Source organism: Aquila chrysaetos, chromosome 6 (genome assembly GCF_900496995.4).
Source record: "Aquila chrysaetos chrysaetos chromosome 6, bAquChr1.4, whole genome shotgun sequence".
In the NCBI taxonomy this organism is placed as follows: domain Eukaryota; kingdom Metazoa; phylum Chordata; class Aves; order Accipitriformes; family Accipitridae; genus Aquila; species Aquila chrysaetos.
This window is the reverse complement of record NC_044009.1, coordinates 13,581,282-13,604,801: the sequence shown is the minus strand read 5'-3', so window position 1 is coordinate 13,604,801 and position 23,520 is coordinate 13,581,282. Positions and strand designations below refer to the sequence as shown.

The 23,520-nt window shown below is 43.9% G+C and overlaps 1 protein-coding gene across 1 annotated transcript in view; it reads right to left on the bottom strand.

Annotated features, from left to right (window-relative positions):
* The window catches only part of ABCA12 (ATP binding cassette subfamily A member 12), a 90,522-nt gene extending 73,253 nt beyond the window's left edge, over positions 1–17,269 (bottom strand). The window contains exons 1-2 of the mRNA XM_030018841.2: positions 16,864–17,269; positions 12,561–12,654 (exon numbers count right to left, since the gene is read on the bottom strand). Coding sequence (XP_029874701.1) covers positions 12,561–12,654; positions 16,864–16,932 — 163 coding nt within the window. The 5' untranslated portion in view covers positions 16,933–17,269. The remainder of the gene's footprint in view (positions 1–12,560; positions 12,655–16,863) is intronic.
* Between the last annotated feature and the right edge of the window lie 6,251 nt (positions 17,270–23,520).

Sequence of the window (23,520 nt, the reverse complement as noted above, 5' to 3'; positions counted from 1 at the left end):
CTGCTACTCTTGGTGGTGGCACGACGCCTGTGAAGACATCATTGGCCCAATGCGATTGAGGTATTAAGTGAGGCTCTGCCAGCTCACATCAGATGTTGAGTAGTTTGCTGGCACCTGGATACAACCACGGGGCCTGATCCATCACTGAGTCACTGCAGGCATGAACCAGTGTAACCCCATGAAGTTCTTGGCACAAAAGCAGTGGCAATGCCAGAGAGGACTTTTCTGGAAGAGGCCTGGACTCTGACAGCAATTAGAGAATTAAGGAAGTTTTTTGAGAAAGACCACGACACAGAAAAATCTGAAATGTCTGGGCCAAATTCCCATCTGGTATAAGTTAGACCTATGCTGCTTCTTAACCCTGAGTATCTAGCACAAGCGTGCTCTGCGTCAAGCACACAAATAACACACAGGCTTATCCATCAGGATGAAATTAATTGTTACGTTGGCTCTGCTGCCTGCATTGATGAGATCTCCACTGACTCCAAAGAAAGTTTAAAGACCTGGTTCAGATGCAGGCACCCCTTCCACAGACACGTACCGCTGGGAGATGAATCCCACCCTTGCTTTCTCGTGTGGCAAGCTGATGATGCTGAAGGAGCCACACTGTTCACACTGCCTTCTTTACGCACTGGCCCCACTGAGCCAAGAACAGGGTGGACAGGCTGGTGTGACACGTCTGTCACTCCCAGATAACAAGCAGTCAATCTCACCACCATCAGAACCACCAAGCACTTGTCCCTCTGTTCATACTGCCTTGAAAATCATGTTCTTCAGGGGCCACAGAGGCCAACAACTTAATTTAATAAAAGCTGAGCAGCACAGCCACAGGAAGTTCAGCTTCTGACTATGCTGCCTCTGGCCGGTGTGCCTGAGATCAGAGCAGAGCCAGAGTGTAAGGTGGCGCAAGAAGCATGGCTGATTTGGGAGTCCAAGCCCCAGACAAACATGGCGTAGCCTCAGAGTTCTTCCCTGTAACTCCCTCTCATCCTGCAAAGGAAGGAATTTACTGACGAGAAGGTGAGTCAAAAGATTAATGAGCTCCCTGCTCCAACTTCCCGCCCTCCATCCACTTGCTCGTGGTAAGGAGACGTGACTCCACAGAGCCACATGGGCTGCTCTGCCCACACATAGAAATTCATTACCCGTGTTAGCCCCATACGCAGCTGCAAGGACAGCCAGGGAGGAAGCTGGCTCCTGACGCCTTTCAGTGCTTCAGGAGACATTCATAACTACCTGTCCCTCCCTTGGCTGAGATTTAGCCAGCACGTCAACTACATTAGTACACAACGTAAGCACTAGCTATGAAACATTATTGAAGGAAAGCTGTAAACGCTCTGCAAATTTTAAAGGACAGTCTTTTGATGGGGATAGTTTCACAATCTGAAACATAACACTTACCACCATTAGTGACTTTTGTAGTATTTCTACTGCTGAGAATCCCTTCAATCTTCCACATGCTGCAGCAGGCAGCTCCGTCTCCCACTGAAGTCTATGGCAATGCCATATCCAAGGAATATGGATTCCTCCAGCCCTGTAGTCCCCAACTTTATGATCCCACATCAAACGATAGAGCAGATCCACAATACATGACAGATTTTTTCATTCTCCCCACTGCCTTTAGCTTTAAACCTCTTAATTTCCTAAAACTACAATTACCTTTGGAGGGTCCCACTACACTACCTATGAGCCAAGAGGGAGAGATCACTGCACCCAATGCTATCCCATGTCTGAGCTGAGAGGTCACCCTAGCATATTTCTGGTCAAACTGACTTGTGTGCAACCAAAATCTGAGCCCAGATCTGTATCCTGTTAGTAAAGACTGACTTCTGGGTTTGCCAGCAGCAGAATCCCAAGCGCGGAGGATTTTGCTGTCCCCTCTCACCGAGAGCTTTGATTTTTTCTATCACCATTGAAAGAAGGGTGCTGAACCTGAAGAAAACAAGACAGGCATCCCAAAGGGCAGAAGAGGCCAAGGGCTCAGTGCTGCATGGGCTGGCTGGTTCTCCCTGCTCAGTAGCATCTAGCTAGGCCAGCTACATCTGCAAGAGCTGAAAAGAAATAAGGCATGCAGAGCAGTAATAATAAACACAAGATACCTATAATACATGCATGCCACTGGAAATTCTGGCATTTCCACATTTGCTTTCATTTGGAATAAAATGAAGAAAATTAATTTCTCTTACTTCCCTGGTTATTGTAAATTCCAACATACTTCCCTTCAACATGAGCAAAACATTTTGTTTTCTTCAGGTGAAGGTGTTTGGTATAATAATGATGAAAAATGTCAGGGTAATAATAATTCTCATAGAAGATAGATGAAAATTACTATTTCACTACAATCTAAGATTAATTGAAATTGACTGAAATGTTTAAATCTAAAAGGACCATGTTTTACATTGCCACATTGCTTTTGCTGCTTTCATCGCACTGAAGTTTCAGGCATTTGCATTAGCTGAGTCCAACCATTCACTTCAAGGAATTGGGCGTTTCAGTGGACCACAGGCATAGCACCATGAACGCAGACCCCGATGTCAGCCCCTTCAGCCTGCGGCGGTGAGGGCTGCCTGCCCCTGAGGAGGTAAGTGCTGGGAGGATAGCAGCCATTATTATCCACACCAGAGAAAAGGACAGTAAATAGGCAGCATTTTCAAATTATCAATTCAGTACAGGTTACACTCTGGTTTATATCAGCCAGTGGTCTCTAGTGTAAACTAGCAACCAGTTCACTCAGTGTCCTGCTAATTACCTTCCTTTCCCTCAACTCCCCAGTCTCAGCTCTGCTACCCTGAGAGATGTGAACTATATATATTGCAGCCCCATCATTTGAACGTGCAAATCCCCTTAAATATAATGGAGCTATGCAGACCATATCTTTTGCTTGCAAAATATCACCCATGCATTCCTTCTCCCTTTTCTGCTCACACTGTATTTCTGGTTTCAGGGCTTCCTACCTAGCTCTGCCATCCATCCTGCAAAAACCGAACAAAATCCATATTCCATGGTATTCATATCAAAGATATCGGATTTTCATTATGAATGGCTATTTCTTAAATACATTTAGGTACATTAAGTGTATTTTCTTCCTCCTTTACCATTAATTTAAAAAGGAATGCTGAGTTTTTCTGCTTTCTAACCACCCATAGTTCAGTGTCATATCACTACCACTCCTTGGGCATGAAAAAATTCTCTTGGCTTCAGATTTCACACACTCTGATACTGCATATACCTTATGCATTAAGTCCTTCCATATTCCTTACATAGTTCATAAAAAACCCATACAAATCTCAACTCCCCCACTGGTGAATTAAAGGCATTAATAAGCAAATTACTTCATTAGGAAGTATTGTGTTTAATTGAAAATGCATTCAATCATTGCTAAATCATACAAAGAGACTTAGTAACTGGGACTTTTCAGCAAAGAAAAAGATGGCCAAAAAGTGGTTTGATAGAGAAATAAATAAAATCATGATCAGTGATGAAAGTGGTGAGTAAATGATCATCTCTCGCAACACAGGGACAAAGAAACACAATGAGATCATGAGGCAAAACAGACAGAAAGTACCTTTTTTAACAATTACCAAAATGTGGAACTCACTGCCACAGGGTGGTGTATGCTGAAAAGTAGACATTCATTTTAAAAAGAATTAGACAAATTCATAAAAATAGATTTGTCAGTGGCTATTAAGTATGATCACTTGGATTCAACCTCTTCAGCTTCTGGCTGAAGAAACCTTAAACCTTTCAAGATTTTCTGAGGGAACACTCTGTGCTTTGTGTTCCTACACACTCTCTCAATCGTTCCTGAGCAGCAGCAGAGTGGCAATTCTGACTATTTATCAGCTGTAATTTATATTTATCTAAGAAGTCACAAAACATACAATGAAAATATTTACTGCTATGGTGATCTGCTCCAACTTTCTAAGCAAAATGTTAAGCTATATTCTGTACACACAACTTTCTCACTTCCTTTCTAGTCTTTCCCAGTCACACAGCATTGTTTTAAACTTTATTCCTTTGCTTTGTTAGAGTGAAAAAGACAAACATGCCTATTTCATAACATGATGACTGATATTGTTTCTCTTCAACCACATGCAACTGCCCGTTTCCAGCTTTGTTCACATCTACTTATGAATATCAACTTACACTGCCTATCTTTTGTAGAAAGCTTTATAATAATGCTAGGACTTTTGATCTCTCTCCAAAAACTAAACCTGATCATCAAATCTATGGGATAAGATTAATTTTGAAGCAGGGTATTTTTTAAACACATGGAGAATAGCCCAAATAGCCAGCTGGCCTATCTCTTGATGTATAAAAAGACAGTATTTAATTGCCATGGCATGTGTATAGCTGTGACATTTATGAACTCTGAAACTCACATCTGACCTTGAAGCTGGAGAAAAGGACCTGCATGTTCCTAGTTACCTAGGTCTTCAGTGGGAGCTGGATCAGGAGGCAAATCCCAGCTGAGCCGTTCCTTTACCTTTTTCACACCTGCAAGATCAATGCCCACACAAGTCCCACACTTGTTGCAAAAAAAAGGGGGTGAGGGCAGCAAGCATTACAGTTCCTGGCAGTACAGCCCAAATCTTGTTCAGTGTGTCCAAAGCCCATGGCACAGTAGCGATTAGCCCTACTGATTTTAATGGGATTACTCAGACTTCGGGTTAAACACATACTTAAGAGCTGTGCTGGATCAGAGCTAATGGTTCAGTATTGCACTCCCTATTGCACTGTCCCTACACTGTTGCCTTTCATATCACAAAGCCCATTTTTAAAACCACTCTGGAGCTAGCAGGCGATTTCTTTCACCCTATTTTTGGCCAGCCAGCAGAACTGCCATCTACCTCCGCAATCTCACCTGTTGAGCAGACAGCACTGGAAGAAAAGATTCCCTGAGCCTACCCCCAAGTTGCAAGACACCAAACAGCCTCAGTATCTATTGTATCAGAGTAATTTTTATTCCTCTGCAAGCCTCCATCACTGCTGCATATCAGGACAGGTTCATGCTGCAAGGTGGCACCCAGTAAGCTCAAATACACATGGTGCAACATACTGCTGCCTGTGCACACCAGCACAGGTCCAGATGGCACGCAGCGCAGGGAAATCTGCCAGCTGGGCTCTGCACCATGCACGTTAATTATGAGGACCTCGTGTTAGCCCAAGTCTCACTGTCCCTGGAGCACACAAATTCCCCCACTGCCTTCCTATTATGCTTTAAGCAGTGTCATCCTTGGCCTTCTTTCCCTCAACTCTAATTTGATTTTTTTTATTTCCCCCATACAAATCATTAAGTAACAAAAAGCTGTTGTGAGCATCTATTGCAGATACATCAGTTCACCTGTGTACCACATAGCCTACCCTGATTTACAAGTCATACACCCATTACCCAGCTCCTGTTTTTCAAAATGAAAACTCAGCAGGACCCCAGATAACTCCATTCAACCCCCCAGATGCCCAGTGATGGCTGGGTGAGATTCAAGAGCTTCCATTTTTCATCTTTACAGCAACAGCATCCTTGTTTTCTCAAGTGTCCCAATAACACGATGTCCTCAGTTGTCTGCCTACGACAGTGAGATTGAAGCAGCAGACAACTCACTACAAGACTCCTCCCTGTGTCGGTGGCCTCAATGGAGGAAGCATTTCATTGCCTAATTCTTCCCTCTAGCATTTCGGGCTCTGCAAATAAGGCTGACCCACAGCAGACAGCATCTACTTCCATGCTTATTAAGACTACGCAAGCTAGTTTTGCTTGCCCACACACCTTCACCTTCCACCCTTTGTCTAATAAATTAAAAATCAGCACTTGAATCTGAATGCATTGCGTTCACATACTGATCAGGGAGATCACAAAGACAAGAGAGAATAAAAATTGCAAAGGAGCGGGAGAAGGAGGAGGTGTAAAGGGAGGAGAAAGAACCCCCAAACCAAACACAAATAAAAAAGGAAGGGAGATGGAAACCTTCTAAGATGTATTGCAAATTCAGGTCAAGATGAGGAAATGACAGAGCTGATGTCTGTACCACGGGGCAGACCTGATGAGAAAGGATCGCACTGAAGATTGACTGCATTGTGGAGGGGTTCTCCACTGCCTGAAGCACAAACACACCAAGAGAGGAGGAACTGTGCACTAGTCCTTTTCCTACAGGGCTTTTTTAAGCAATATTTAATGCAGACAAAGCTAACTTGGTCTTCTTGTAATACAGCCAACTTGCTCTTGTCTGTACGAGCACCAAGGCACTGCACAAACAGGACCTAAGCAGAGAGTCAGAATGTTTCCCAGCAAGAAGCTGGAATCTAAAAGCTTAAATCCATATCTAGAGTCTCGAAAAAAACTTGCGCAAAAGCTATGTTTACTAAACCAATGTCTTTCAATGCTGAGTGCCTCCAGGTAGTCTCCAGAGCCCAGGTTAATATTCTTTAAATGAAAGTGACTGCCTTTCCAGAAACACAGACATCAACAACTGCTGACTTCAGTCCAAGCCAAACTGCTCAGCACCTTTGGAAAAATACTTCTGCAATTCTAGGTCCCAGCATCTGGATTCAGATGCTTTAGGAAGTCAATTAGAATTAAGTGACTGCCCCAAGGCCCTGATGTAATTCAGTGGGGAGGAAAAAATACTGGTAACTCGGGAGTTCCCATCTCCAACTCTAAACATCCTTCAGTCACACCTCCCGAGGCGGAAGAGTCCGTAAAAAGAAATGGAGGTGTGGAGATTCATGAAAAGGGATGTGCATAAACATCACAGCACTCTGTTTAGGTTATGGGTCTCTGAGCTAAGTGGAAGCTTGGGCAAGTTGCAGGGAACTAACTGTATGGCTGGGCACTGCTTATGTAAGTAAGGAGATCAATGTACATGTCTATTCCAGCAAATGTGGGGACAGTTGATATAATTCATACTCTCCTTCAGCACTGTTTCAATGAAACAGAGCACTATATGGCAGTCTGCTCCCCGGCATAATGGCAGCACAACAAAATGAAACAAAAAAAAAGTTCAAACCAAAGTAAGGATGCCTAAGGAGGGACCTGATGAGGCTATTTTGCTAATCATGCTGCAGTTGAGCACAGACAAAAATCTGGTGTTGGGCCATGTAGAAAAGGGGAAAAAATGGACAGAAAAGAAGGGGAGGAAAATGAAGCAATCTAAAGGAACATGAGGAGTGGGGCTGCTCCATCATGGGCAAATGGTGAAGGAGAGCTGGGAGCCTGATGTGTGCTCGTCTGTGTATACAGAGTAGGTTGAACCCTTGGGGTGGATTATGCCTCGCATAAATACCCATGACTTACCCAAATGAATGGAGTGACCTGTGTAGGTGAGCCACCATCTCAACTCCCTGTAATTAGCATGGGAACCTATTAATTTTTTCCACACTACTGGGAAAAGAGATGAGTTCAGGTCCTTCCAACTATGAAGCAAATGCCTTTAAAGTGCAAGCATCTTTTCAGAGCTTCCTCATCTCCAGGATGGTATCTCAGAGGAAGGATAGTGCTGTGGCCATCTGATGTCACATGTGTCCTCCTGACAGCCACAGCCGTCACTCACATGGAGAACTAACCCAGCTCAAGGTCCTTCTCTTTTAACAGTTGGACAAAGTTAGTGTAAGGGTTTCTGCATCAGAGCAACACGCTGGGATTGAGGCAGGGAACTGTCAGAGCTAAAAGTGGTTTGAGGTCCTTAGTTACACAGACGCACATGGCAGGAACCCCCTGAACTCATCTACCAGCACACTGCTGCAGCAGTCAGAGGGGCAGAGACATGCATGGGTGATAAGGATGGAGGGTGACAGGTACTGCCTGCCATGTGCTTGGCAGAACAGACAGCTCGCACCCATCACAACCAGCTGCCTTATCCCCTTTCCCAGTGGTATGGGAAAGGGGATACTATCTGTGTTTATCCTTTTCTTCTAAGCTATATAGAGCATCCTGCCTCTTTTTCTGACACTGCTCTGACCAGGGTAACTTGTGCCTCAGTTACCTCTAACATGGTAATAGTGCTCAGCACAGAAATCACAGGAAAGCTCCATCTGCAGGTACAACAAGCTGCAGCCTCTCTCCTAAGGCATCTCAGATCTCTGCTCTGTGATTCATACAGATTTTTCCAGCCAATTCTGGACCTGTTCAAACCCTAGCTACCTATCACAGTAAGACTGAATGCAATGTAGCTCAGAGACCCTCCTATCCTGGGCCCTCTCCCAGGACCACTGGAGCCAAGAATGAGAGAAGACTATGAGCATCTGCTCCTTTATAGTATTGTGCCACACAGCTCTGGCTCTAAACTAGGCCTAAACAGCTATGCTGGTACTGGCAAGCAGTCTAGTGCTCAACTATTACGATATTCCCCCAGAATATTGGCTGCAAAGAGCAGCCTTGCAGAGCACTCTGCTACTGAGTCTATCACGAATATCTGAGTGAATGCAATACACCCAGCAAGCATCTCCACGATGGTGATGAATTCCCGGTGGAAATTCTGGGCAGAGATGAAGGGTAAGATGTGCTTCACTGAGAAGAGTTCAAGCAACCAATTCCCTGGCAGAAGGAATCTGGTGGATTTTAAGACCAGATCCAAAAGCACAGCTTCCTTCCATGAAGAAGGAAAAATATGTGTGAATGAGGCATGGCTTTCACAGCCCACTGGCTGTCCCTTGGAAAGCCAGGGGGAGCAGAGCCCTGGGTCTAACAAGAGTGCAAGGTTTCTACCACATCTTCTCTGTAGCACTAAAGAGCAGAGTTTCTGAATGAGTGGACAACTAACCACACCCAAGAGAGCTTCTATGGAGAATAATGATGAGGTCAAACTGACAGGAGGGGAGAGAAGGAGAGCAGAAAAGGAAGAAAGTGGGCGGGGAGGGCGTGACAGGGTGTGACAGTGCTAGTTAAAGCCAGCAGTGTAATTGGGCTTCTCTGTAGACTGAGTGGGTTGAGCCCTGAGGGACAGATTGTATCTCACACACAATTCCCATACCTTGCAAAAACCTGTAGTGATGGAAAGGGACTTTTGTCCCTACTCACTCTAGAAAACAGGTGATACAAGAACAAAAGCCTGGAAGATACCATCAAACCCAGTTCACTGGCTTTCACACTGCAGGCTTCCAATCCAGAGCTTCCTATTCCACACATATGCCACAAAACACATCCCAATGCCTCCTAGCAAATACAAAGGCTGTAATAAAAAGGTCAAAAGCCACAACTGCGATGTGCATAGTAAGTTGGATGGGGATTTTGTTTGGTTAGACTCTCAGATCATCACCAGAACTGAGTATGCAGGGAGAAATCTCTTTTTCATTTCTCCCGACAACAATCTCTGCTGACGTGGAAATACATAATCAAACAGATGCCTGGGAGAAAGAAGAGATGGGTTTTTTCCTCTTAGATACTAGATGCTTTAGTTGTGAAGAAAATTATATATCAGATGGATATCAGCTCCTTGTTTTCCTCAGTTCTTAATCTTCCTATGAGCATCCTCTTGACTGGTGACATTTATTTGGCATGACATTTCCCTTCGGAGTTCCGTCTGGCATAAGCTCCCATTGCATTAGGTGCTACACAACATAATTCAAAGCAAGCAACTTGCTCTTTCAGGAAGCTCTTGCCACTTGTTCATTCTTGACGGATATTTGCTAGGTAATTTCTCTACATAATCTTCAATCTATTGAATGTGTATTAGACATCTTTCAGAAGAACTTACTGCCTCAAATTTGAGCTGTTTTAATTGAGCAAATAATAGATTTCATGATATTTCTGTGGCCCTGAATACATGAGATAAGCTTACAGACCAAGATCTTCTCTGGGGTTATCTCTAAGGCTTCAAAACTCAGCATTTGAGTAGCTTATTCTACCTCTGTGCCGTTGATTCTGTGCTTCCTGACTTTTGTGCATCTGCAATAGTCTCTTGACAGCAGAACTGGAAACAGCTTCTTGTCACTACTTAGCAATTGTGCCTTTTAAGGCAGGCACTGGAACTCAGCATAAAGTGGATTTTATTCCTGTTCAAAATGAACAAAAAGCCCCCTCCTGTAATAGTTTTCCTAGATGTGTCCACCTGCCCTTTTTTTCCTATCAGAAAAGAAAATTCTGAAATGATTTCTCTCTTGCTTTTCAAGCAAAAAGTTGATACATTTTTCCAGTTGTCAAAAAAAGAAGGTAATTGTCAAGCGGCTATTCTTACTTAACTGGAAAAGTTAACTAGCCAGCAGAAACTGGCTGTTTGATGCTCTGGTTAACGTTCTTCTCCATGTGCTTGGGATTCTCAGACGGTCTCTGAACATCTGGAGCACAAGAATACACCACAACCATTATTTTCCATCATAAAACCTCTCTTGCAATAGAGAGTTCCTATCATCCACTTCTGAGAGATAGACACCTACTTGCATACTCACTGAGACTTGTCCCAAAATAGAATTCATCTATGGAAGAAAAGGGAGCTAGTCCAACGATACTGCCCAATCTTCCCCTTTCCTGCAAAGCACAACTGATGGAGCTACTTGCTGTTCCTAAGAAAATTCCTTTCAATCCATTAATTCAGAGATGCAACCATCCAGAGCAAACATGCTCAAAATAAATACACATTCAAACTAATAGCCATGCAGAGTAAAAGAATTTTTTTTACCATCCAGCTGGCTCTCTTGACATTCATCTTATCTGATTTATCAGGGACAGGAAGTACAACCAATGGAGCAGCGTGGGAAGACAGCCATTTCCACACTTGGCAACACCTGGGGTTTTCACAAAGTACAACGTGTCCTGTCTTGCCTGCTCCAACTGGTTCAAGGGAATTTGGGAGAACTTGAAATATGTAACACGCCTAAAGAGGCCTTTTGCTGACAGCACGATGGGCTTGGGGTTAAAAGACCACCCTAACATACCAAGAATGTCCTTCTCCATTAAAGATTTCCTGTGATAATTTCAGAAAGTCACTTATTCTGGCTTTCCATCCCTGTCTATAATATGAGGTACACAAACCTTTAGTCAGATTAGGCTGCAAGCTCTCTGGCACAAGGGCTATCCTAATTGTGTATCCAGTATTTGTCACAATGTGTCCCTTTCTCACACACCACACAGAAACAAAGACTCCTTAATAGGAGAATCACACACGTCACTGGGTCAAACATTTCCAGTGCGCACACACATCATCAAGTATAGATCCCTCACAACCACATTTTACACATCTGATGATAGCTACAAACTCTGGAAGCCAACTGCTTGTCCTCACTGCTGCCAGAGTCTGCCTCCTCTCCCCCTGCATCAGTCTCCTCGCCCCAAATACAAAAATCCAACATTGCCCATGCCAGGGCTTTGTTCTTCTCAAGTCGATGACACCCTGATGCAGGTCATCCATGATTGTGTCTCTCCTATGAATCAGATGTTGCAAATCTTTTAGTAAGGGTAATTTTTGAGGGCCTATTCCTACCCTGTGCTGGGAAACTATGGCTCTCACTAATAGTTCTCCACACAGCTTTGTACTGCAGCACATGGATGTAATTCAGCAGACTAGATGTGCAACATGAAGCAAGAATCTTGCATACACTTTCAGGCTTTCTGCAATAAGGGCAAGGAACCCCTCTAATGAGCAGGTAACAAAGAGTGCAGCTCGAAAGGTACACAAAGGTAGGCCATCACTGAAAAGAAGGGCCCAGTCCTTTCACCCACTCCTCTCTCCTCTCCCTTGGGACTGCACTTCTGAGGCCACAGAGAGCAGAATCAGGGATTTGATCCAACTCAAAATTAACACTTTGGTAGGCAAAAAGGCTTCCAACTGTGTAAACTCCTTGCTCTGTTTTACCATATAACTTCATGAACAAATGTGGCCAGGGTTGGGGGTATGCTGCTTCTGATGGTGATAAGGACCCACTAAAGCAGTGTAAGCTTTTTAGAGCAGATTCAGGCACAGCCATGCTCTGAGATGTAGACACGTTCTCCTGACCCAGGAAGCAAGGCTTGCAAGCAAAAACCACCTTGTGTAAATTCTTTACCCATTTAACCACCACCAACTATTCACCCACCCAAATTGTTGCTCTCTGACTTGCTAGAAAGGGCTCACATAGACCATCAGGTCACAGGAGCCAAACAAGTTACCACTCTTCAGCTGAGCCTTAGTAGCAAGCTGCCTGAACAGGAGCTTTTTGCCTGTAGCACACACAAGGTAAAATCTTTCATGCTGACCAAGCTCATGTTTGTTACCTCACCTTCATAATCCCACTCGAAGCCTATGCCCTTATTCATTTTACTGAGTAAGATCTCCCCCAGCTGCCCTCTTGTCCCTCAATTTATCATGTAAGTTTATATTGCTGTCTACAACAGCAGTATCTGAGTGCATCTTGATGAGACAGTTCTTTAAAGCTGTTTTCTAATTTTAAAACTAATTTGAAAAAAAAAACAAACAGAAACAACCTCAGAGGAACACAGACATTTTATTTACAGCATGCTGCATCCCAGGAAATCTCCACCGGAAACTACAAAGAACCAAATTTGTAAAAGTAACAAAACATGTCAAATTAACACATCAGTCACTAAAATGAGAACTAAATCCCAAAGACATAAAAACAAACCAGTTACTTACAGTTTGGCTGTGGTTCTGGAGGGAATTTGAGACGGATAATGGCCAAGATTATGAAAACAACCACAGGCCAGGAAATTAAAATGAACGACCATACCTATAAAACAGCAATGAAAATATATTGGTTACGTTTGTCGTATTGATGCATTTCAGAGCTTGTCTGGAATGTACAAGTACTACCCTAAATGAGTTATAGGATGCATTGTAAATCGCGCCTGTCTTGGTATGCATACTATTAAAACCCAAGTATTATCTATGCAGGAAGAAAAACTACGTAAGATTTCAAGAGCAAATAACAAGACTGAAAATAACACAAGCCTTCCAGTGTTTCAGTTTGGCTGATAATTATGGGGGACAGTGTTTACACAGATTTGAGACACTGCTATGTAATAGTAAAAGCACGCTGAGAAGTACAAGGCTTTTGGACGCACTGATCGCAAGATAAGAGAGCTGAAGTGCAAAAGGTTGGTTTCAGTTTCAGTGAATGGCACTGCTCAAATGATGGGTTAAGATGACTTTGATTTGATCATACCTCAAAATTAAAGTGTTTGACAAGTACATCGACAAGTCTACCGCATTTTTTTTTCCCCAAAAAAGTTTCACTGTTCTTCACAAACAGTAGTTGAACCTCACAGTAGAGCAGAAAGAAAGGATTTTCACAGTAGTCATTTACAAGATGTGGTGCTCAAGCATGGTGAAGGAAGGGGTTCATTGAATTGTGTAACCAGTCACCTGGAGAAGTCACATTTGAACACCAATCACCAGGATCCCTCATATGAGCTTCTGACCCCAGGAACTTAACTCCCTGGCACCTTTCCATTTCCAGACTGTAGCAGTCCGTAGAGATGAGCTGAGATGGAAGAGAGGTGATGTAAAATTGGCCTAGTATGTTGGAAAAACCATGAACATTTATAGAGCTCTTGTCTCTGACATGAGGGTTGACCATTTCAATGGACGAGAATGAAGAAAATACAGTCTGCTAATCATCTAGTATAGTAAATCAATCTGGGTAGGAGACCCAAAGTCAGTCTTAAAACTACAAGCCTTGGAGTTTTGTGAGCTAGGAAAATGCAATTACTCAAATAATCAACTGCTTTTGCACTAGCTGGCTAGCTTGCTACTGTGCTTACTAGATTAGAGTTTTCCATCCATCAGTAGTTAAGCTCAAACTACTCTGTGCTGCAAAATTGCTGTGCTATCTTCATGCCAATTTTTGAAACTGCAAAGATGTCTTTCTTCAAAATCATCCCATTTTTCATTGTTGTGTTGCTGTTTTCTTCAGATCAGCACATATTACCCAAAACTGTTTTTCCAAAGTAATTCCAAGCCCATAACAGTGTTTTCATTTCCTGTAACACTTACTGGAACATAAAAACAAACAAACAGACAGACAAACAAATCCTGGAGAGCAATTCAGCTTAAAGATGGTTGTTTTACAGCAACACCATCCCTATCATCCATGATGAGATGACACAGCCATGAAAGTAGGAGCAAGATTCATGCCCCAAAGTAGGCAACTGACAGACATCAAACCACAAGGCACCTCCCCACACATCCCTTCAGAGAAGGTACTCCTATAATTTCAGCATTCAGTAACATTTTAGCTCTTACAGACAGTACTCTTCCTGACTTTTATATATACACTGCCAACTTATAACAAGATTGATCACTGAAACTAACATCTTTTTATAATTTTTATATCACGTGCTTTCCCTATAATCGGTCCCCAAACACGCTGTTTAACTCTGATTAATTCACATGCAAACGGTATTATTAACGTATCCTCCTTGTTTAGTAGTACTTAGGCTAAAGTAAAATTAGGGGGTAACAGCACAGAAACTGATATTAGTCAGAAGCTGCCTAAAGGAAGTGCAAGAGATCTGTCATATTCTTGGGACAAGAAACGAATACTGATTGTTTCTACCTAGGGAAATCTTTGTACCTCCCCATTTTGAGCTAAAGTGGTGCTTATACTCCCCACTTTCCAGACAGCTCTTTCCTTAGTATCTCTGTCCTTTGACTTAATTGGCTTTAATAGTAGCTGGGCACATCAGTTGCAACATAACAGCACTCCCACGGTCTCCGGCATTTCTAGTTAACAAAACCAAGACAACCACCCTGGCCAAACTGCTTGCAGGTGGAACACGTTGACTTGAATGGAGTCATAACCAACCTCAGTTTGGCTCTTGGGACACTAAGCACTGTGATGCAGGTTGCACAATCCTTCGGTTGCTGGATTATTTCACTGCTAAAAGTAGACGCAATTGCTCAGACCTTACTTAGTATCTCTGGATGCAGGCACATTTTCTCTCCCTCCTAGCCCTGTTTAAATAACCAAGCTGCCTAGAAGTGACAGAGGGAAAGCAACAGAAGTGCAAGACACACTGATTTCTCCAGTTCCCCCCGGTATGCAGGCCAAACCTTGCTCCCAAGAAGACTGCCACCTAAACTCATGACCATTCCCTTCTCAGCAGGAGTAACCTGTATTGAGATACTCCCTGGCCATGGATGAAGAGCTTCAGCTGATTTCAACAAATTGACAGTCAAGCAAGCTGTAGCTCTCCCCATGCTGCACAGGTAGAGGCAGTCTCTCCACAGGCTCTGCAGAGAACTCCCAGAGGAAATAAAGTGTAAAGCAAAAGGCAGAAGCAAATGTTTTTGCAAGCCCTGGAGAGGCTGATAAACAGAGCAGGAAAGCACTCGAGTCTGCAGGGGGGAGGACAGGGGCTGCCTGGTGTCAGACCATTCCATGACATTCCAATCAGCCCTGGCAAAGGCAGCCAACACCACTGCAGTGGCAGGAACCACCTTCATTCATTATCAGAAACTGAGAAGCACAACAGAACAGAAGCAGGAGGACAGAGGAATCAGAATGTGTTTGGGAGCAGAGATCTGGGTTTACCTCCTCACACCCTCTCCAGTCTGAGAAAGCTCCCTAATTTGAAGCAAGAGAGAGAAATGAAGGAGGGTTGCAGGAATGCCTGCCATAAAATAATCAGTAGTGGCCAGATTTTTATTTTAATTGGCATTTCAGTTCTACAGAATTGATATTTCAACTCTACAGGAAACCAGAATTAAAGCAAGTGAGAATCTGTGGTCAGAAGTACAGGTAGGGCTTAGGTTAGCATTTACTCTGGGTAGACAAGAGCTGAAAGAGACCCAAGCCTTCTGCTTTTAAAAAGGCAGTTAGAATTTCTCTTGAGAAATTACAGGTCATTTTGGGGGATTCCTCTGCATCTCAGAAAAAGTCTCCTGTACCCTTCGCTGCAGTGAAGGATACTCCAAGGTGCACAGCATGTCCACAGCTCCTGTGGAGGATCACAAGGAGTCAGATGAACGCAGCATCTCTCTGAATCAGGCTCCAAAACAGAGAAGCAGGACAGGGCAGGCAAGAATGGACCTTGCAGAAGGCATGCGGTGATATGAGGCCTTTCACTGTATCCTCATATCACACCCTCCATGGCCATTTCTCTTCTGTCAGCATTTTCTGCACCTGTCAAGGCTTCCATTCAACCAAAGCAAGTTTAAAAACCATCACATTTAGATTACTAGCAAGAGGTCAGGTCACAACACAAGTCCATGAACTGCAGCATGCTTCTGGTGAAGTTACAGCACAGCTATACTGAAACCAGACTGGGACAAAACTACCGGGCAGGCTTTGCCTGGACATGCAATACCACCCAAAGGAACATTTGTCTCCCTGATGCTGCTGCAGTTCACGTTGTTCTCTGGACATTGCTAGCAATGGTTTATCTTTTGGAAAGAAAGACCATTTGGGGTGTTTGATTTGCAATACACTGGACTGCACTGGAAATCTCTCCTACCTGCCATCTCTCAGAGCTACTTTTTTCTTTGTCCATCCTTTACAAATGGCTCTATATAAGGGCAGCCCCCCACGACCCCCAAATCCCAGGGACTTCTTGGAGGCTGTATGCCAACCATGGGGTCTGCTCACATGGGAACTGATACAGAACTGCAGCCTTAATTCAAGTCTGCCCATAAGTTTGTGCATGGGTTTGATTGCATGGACCACTGCCCTGAGGGAACAACAGTGGTATCCGTGGTATTCAATCTGGAGTCCTGAGCCCTCATGCGTGACCTCCAACGCAAGACCCAATCACTTTGTCTTAAAAAGACCCATCTTCACTTCCATGCCATTCCCTTTGTTCCTTCTGCCTCTATCACTAGTCTTTAAAGTATTTCTGTTTTAATATTGTGACCTTCCTCTCCTGCAGTGCCCCCCTTGCTCCTCAGCTCCTGTGATTTTCAGGTTCCCCCTCTTCTACTACTTTGTTTCCACACTCACCGGCTGCCTCTTGACACTCAGCCAGTTCTTCCACAGCAGGATCCTCAAGTGCTGAGAGAGTGCAGCCATCCTCGGCTGACCCAACCAAAAGCGAATGGGCTACGTATTCTTCCTCGCCAGGCTTAGGAGGCAAAAGCACAGGCTCTAACCCAAATGGGCATCCAGTGTCCGATATCCAAGCCTGTGTCTCTTCCCCACAGCATAGCTCTGAAGCAGCTACTTCATCCACTTGTGGCTGCTGTACTCCCAGTAACTGTAGCTCTTGTCCTCACAGCAATAGCTCCTAGCAAATTCAACAGGTTATTCTTCTCCAGGCAGGCAAGCAGACGCAGCAGCCTGCCTCCACTTGTGTTAATTACAATATCCAGCCTCTCCTGGCTGCTCGTTGTTCAAGCCCTAACTGATAAAATGGATAGCATTCCAAAAAGATGCTTCTGCTTAAACAAAAGGTGATGCATGCCTCCTCCTCCTCCTCCCCATGATGAAACTACCTGTCTGCCCACACACTGCTTCTGCTGGAGAGGTGTCATCAACAGCAAAGAGTTAGGCCACTTGCCAGGCCAGTCCGACTTCCCCGAGTTCACAGGGAACGGCTGGGAAGAAGAAAGTATCCACAGCCACAGCCTGTGTCTTCCTGGCATTGCTGATTTGGATATAGGGTTTTTTTAATACTTTTGAATGTCTCAATTAAACCTACCTATCCAGGGAAATTAAATGAAAGAGTTAAAAACATATATAAGTGAAAATCTCAGGGACAGATCTAATTGCTCAGCTTCTTGCATCTTCCCTTTCCTCCAGGAGATCAGTCCTGGTGTTCTCACTGATTGAATTCAATATAACACATCAAATCCACTGGGAATGGAATTGCAGAATCAGACCCCACAAAGACTTCAGAACACCAGTGTAGCTTGAACACTGTTCTAATTCAACTGATCATTAAATTTTTTAAGTTAGTGGTACAATATCTAAAAACCAGCTAGACGTAAAAGGAAAGAATAAATTGCGGGTACAGAGGGAAGCAATGAGTGTAGCTTGAACACTGTTCTAATTCAACTGATCATTAAATTTTTTAAGTTAGTCGTACGATATCTAAAAACCAGCTAGACGTAAAAGGAAAGAGTAAACTGCGGGTACAGAGGGAAGCAATGACTGCAGAGGGGACTGCTCATTGCACCAAGGACGATAACAAATCTGAGTTCTGAAACCAGATACAGACTTGTTTGATGAACTCTGGTCATCTAGCAGAGCTCTGGTCCTCCTTAGACGAGTAGCGTTTACACTCAAGTACCCCATCCGCTAACACTGAGATCATCCTCAAAGTACCTAGGCAAGCCATGGAAGACTTCACTGCTCTCAGCATATTCCATAGAAGAGATCAGAAAAGAATCTCCCACATGGCATTTCTTCCAGCCACAAACTAACATTGTGCCTCAAAAATGAAAAACACCTTGAATGAGTCCTTGCCAAACTTCACCCAGGGACAAAAGTGGAGGAGGCAGCCCTTCCATCCAGAATGATTTTGGAGCAGAGGAGCTTTGATCTAAGGGTTGCAAAAAGCTCTGAGTGAGAGTAAGAGAGAGGGAAAGAGAAAGATGTGGTACACAGTGAAGAGAAACAGCTTCTCTGGATTGGTTAGGAAATACTTCAAAGGTGGGAATAGCAACAGAGATGGAGCAGTCCCTGCCCCACATACCTTCAGTCTAAATAGATTGGACATTCCAATGGTGGGAGTGGAACTACAATGAGCCTAAAAGGCTTCCCTGGTATAGTTTTGATAGCAATGGGGAAGAAACCCAAACGTCTAACCTCCCAGCTCTACATTCACATTTTTTTTCTATCAAATGTCCTTAGGAGACAGAGGGATTGCGTTTTGGTCTGTGAGCCGAGAACAAGCACTGCTCCTCAGGGCGCTGTTCTAGTTCAGCTACATGTAAGAGGCACAGCCAGATTCATTGCATTTGGTCCAAACAGCATCTGCAAACTTGATTCACTTCCTCTCTGGGGCTGAAAAAAGAAATCCAAATATAGATAATTCTGCTCTGAGGGGGTAAGAGAGAAGAAATTTATAATTTCACCATTCACTGCTTTGCCAAGGTCTTTTAAGGCAAGCGTCTGATTGCTTCTTTTTGGTATTCAGTCAAACAACCGTTTCAAAAGAACACTGTGATTTGGATAATAATTTTCCCAAGCAAATGCACATCCTTACTTCCTTTGTGAACTGAGTCAACAAACATTCCCCTTGGGATGTACCCAAAGGGTAATCTGTTCGAGTTCACCACTGTAAAACCAGAATAACTCAATGTCAGTTGGCTCCCGGAGCACTTGCACTCAACTCCCCAAACACCATACTGTTCCAGATTGAGAACACAAGATGAGAACTCTATTAAGCCATTATACCTTTTTGCTTCTTAATTCCTTTACTTAACAATTCCTGCAGATGGCACAGGAGGCTGTGCAACTACATGGCCACTCCTGGACAAAGTGACCAGAGCAGACAGGTATCCCAGTGACAATGCAAATGTGCATATAGGCAGAGGGGCAGAGGAGGGGAAGGCCAAATTCTTCCTTCTCCCAATAAATCCTCAGTTGGTTTATTCCTCTGGTTGAAGAACTAGGGCTCTTCTGGGCTGAAGGGCAAATTGTTGGTTCAGATCCAGGGAAGAAAGGCAGAATCTGCTTCTGCAACACTGAAGCTGAGGAAACCCTCAGGGGAGCTTTGAACTGTGATTTCATACAATGAAGGTCTTGAGGGACATGACTCATCACATGTACCACAGTGGTGGTTGTAGCTCATGAAAGTGCCAAGCAGGGGCTGTAGCCTCCAGGGCAAAAAAACTCTCCCCATGCACCAAGAACTCACAAACTGAGACCTTTCCTCAGGGCGTTCTTTCAAGTAGAGGAGTTTTTACTTCAGTAAAAATGAATGCACTCATGCTTTCCAGGTGTGCCAGTTACTTCTATGAGAAATGAAAGCTTAAGGAAGTGATGCAAGACAGAATTGGTAAGACGAGAGGATAAAGTCCATGAGTGAACGATCTGCAAGAGTGCTGGAAACAAGGTTCCAGGAGGACATGCCCTTATGGGTCCTGCTGTATCAGAGCCAGCAGCTGTGTGTGCCACAGGCAGCAGCACTGTGCAATGCAAGGGAGGGATCCATGAATAGAGAAAACTGTCCTGTGGAAGAGCTGCTGCAAAGGGCCACATCAGGGGTATGGGGGGCTCCCTCCAGATCTAACACATTGGGAGGATGAGAAGAAATGGGCAGCCTTATAGCTAATGTTTCACTAGTTGCTTGGTCAAAATAACAGGTCCACACACCAGTAACAGAAAATGCAAACAGCTGTCTGCCCATTATCACTCTTGGCTTTTAAACACAGGGGTAGCTGGAGCAAATCTGGCAGGGCAGAATATTTACCCCCTTGAAGTCACTGCCAGACAAGAAAGAAAAAACCCTATTCTGCTGGCTACCAGGAAAAAAACCAAACCAAAACACTAATCTTGCAGTGACTGTGCATGCTACAACTAACCCACAGCAGAGACTTCCAGAGGCACACAGGCAAACAGTGGTTAGGTGCCCTCGGGGGCCTGGAGGAGGAGAGATTACACCAGCAGTCAGTGAAGAAGCATAACCAGATTAACTACCATGCCAGAGAAATATACGCAAAGCAGAATGAACTGAAGGGGATCTGCAAGGGGAGCGATGGGGTAATGCCGTGACTCATGAAGAGGCAGGACTCTGAATTTGGTACTTTCCTCTTACAGAGTTTGCAGTGTCTTTAGTTACTGAACTTAGCTTAGGAACAAGTCCAGACTGTGCAACAGATGGGCTTTCCTCATGGCTTGTGTAAGCTAATACTATTCAAATGTTTGATACACTCCCCTCAGAAATCTCAAAGATGCTATGCATAGACTTTAGCTGTGATCTCTTATCCACAAACCCAGCCAGGCCAAAGACTGCTGAGTGAACAGCCTTCAGCCCCACACTCTGCAAGCTGTAGGGCACTCGCAAACCAGTGCTAAGCAGACCTCTCTGCTTAAAAGGTAAGTGCACGCTTACATGTCTTACTAGACGGCACTTTGCTAAGGTTGCATGCACTAGCAAGACACTACGAAATACAAGTGTCACAATTTCTACCAGAACAGAGAGACTGGTGCAGAACAGAGCAAGAAAAGCCTTCATGCAATGGGTACAATTAATTTTCAGCTCAAAGCCCTTGGCTTCTCATTTTCACGGAGTAGCCCTCTGTCAAAGGGCAGGTCTTCAAACCAAGTCCAAATTTTGGGATGCTCTTAAACCAGAATGAGTAGGAATCAAAGAACATCACATGCCCTTGCAGCATCGAGGAAAGTAAAAGTTAAAAGTCTATGGCCAGCTTGAAACACTGCCTTCCTCACAGGTACAGAAGCAGTTACCTGAGGACTTGACAACATTAGGCAACACAGTGCATAGTGCACGATGATGCTGAAATGGCCTAAGACACTTGTGCAAACTGGAACACCATTTGCTACACGGTAAAAAAGGCTTTCGCTGAGCAGCCCATGGCATTCCCCAATGAGAAACTGCACATACTCTCTGGGTCACTCCAAATTCCTTCCAGAGGCATGGCAGGAGCCTAGAAATGTAAATTCCTCCACATTTCCTGGGTGCCTAATTTCAGGCACCTGAACAAGGCATGGTTTTTAGAGAGATGCTCACTCAGCATTTCTGAAAAAAATCAGAGCCCTCAGAAAAACTAAGATGGGCAGCAGTATTTTTAGCCACTATGGAAACTGTGGGTGATGTGGCATCACCACAGTACCACTCTGCCATCAGCAAAGACATTTCCACAATTTATTGGTGATTTTTTTTCCCCTCATTAAAATGCATTTGCAAAACAGCCCCTCATGGAAGCAGATTTCCCTGCAGTGGTCCACAGTCATCAATTGGCTTGGAAATACACGGATGTTTTCACACGACCCACTCCAAAGGGTTCAAGGAGAACTGTGCTGCTGATTTTTGGCTCAAAGCCCTGGGATATTGACTGCTTATTTCTACAGAGCAGCCTTGTTTCCAGGAACAAGCCCTCAAACCAAGTGCAAGTTTTGGGATACTCTGCTATCAAAGCAGTTAAGCCGCAAAATCAAAATGTCTGAGTTCCTGCCAAGTGAATTAGAGGCATCCCAGTCTGAAAATGTTTGGGAAAAGATTTTCAGAACAACTCATAAATGGGTTTTTCTTCTTATGTCAACAATGTTCTTCAGGAGCAGATTAGGGAAGGGTAGGGAAATGCAACTTTTGGCTTTAAAGCCATGGTGCCTCTGTTCAGAACTGCAGTGTTACCAGCCAGCCCTTTACTCTGCTTATTTGCTCCTAAGGTCACCTTCATCTACATCTGGTCCTAGCAAACCTACAGGTCCATGAATCACTTCCCACCACGCCTAGCAGCTGAGGGCTTTATTTGTAAGGCTCCCACCTGCACACCTACCTTGCTACAGGCTGTTTGCAGGCTTCACACTGCCCCTTTTCCATCAGTTACAAACTCCTGTGATACCATTCACACACAACACTGAATCAGGATTAAGAGTTAGTCAGAAAAGAGTTGTGGGCACGAGTAATGGACAGTGAAAGGCAGCTACTCCTGATAGATCCTGGCAGGCACCAATTACCCCAGTTTAGTATCTCCCTGGTACAGTAAAAGTTCACCAGCAGAGCCATGCACCCCTTCTATTCCACCTTCTTGCTCATCAAATAAACCCAGCAACATATAGCTCTTCAGACTATGCATTCAAGCTCACTAACTTGGGGTCCACTGTGCTCAGTTATGTGTGGTGCCTCCTTAACTAAATCCCCTTCTCCCCTTTCTTATTTTCAGGGCCAGGGTCTAACTTTCAGTCTACACAAACCCACTGAATCCCAAGGCTTGCAAGTGGGCATTACCTAATGCAACAACTGGCATGTCTGTTTCAATGCAAACTTTGCTCAAGAGCCTTGCTTTGTAAGAGCAAGCAGATGGTATCATTGCAAGTTTCATTAGTATGTCCTTTAACCCTTCCTCCAGATTATTAACAATGTTAAGACCAGATCTAATGCCAAGGCTTGCAACAAGACATTAGACAGCTATCAGCATCCAAATCTTCTGACATTTCTCATTTATCATTCTTTGTGCATTCAGCTAGTTTCCAATCTGCGTGGCAACGCTCATGTCCTGTCACTTGAACCTGGACAGCTGACAGATGGACTAATTAGAGATCACATTATTTATGTTAAGACTGATAACAAGGTCAAAGCAAGGTCACTGTGAAAAATGGATTTGACTTTGCAAAGAACAATGGGTATTTCCAAGGCTGGGGACAACCGTGCTTTCCAAATGAAAGAGTCGGCAAAGCTGACAAAAAACTCCAACAAACCAGCTTCCAAATTAAAAGGTCTAAAGACAGGCTGCAAGGATAAGAAAACAGCAGAGGCAAGATGCGCTTGTGACAACAGCTGTATCATGAGAGTGATGTTCTGTATGCAATGGAAACATACATTTCCTGAAAGATTGAAATTGTGTTAAGTTAAAAATTGAACTATAGGCACCTGCACACTATGGGAAGATAAACCCTCAGTCATGTGGATTTAGAAAAGAAGTTTTTTCTTTGTTCCATAATAAATGCAAGATTGGCTTCACAGCTAGT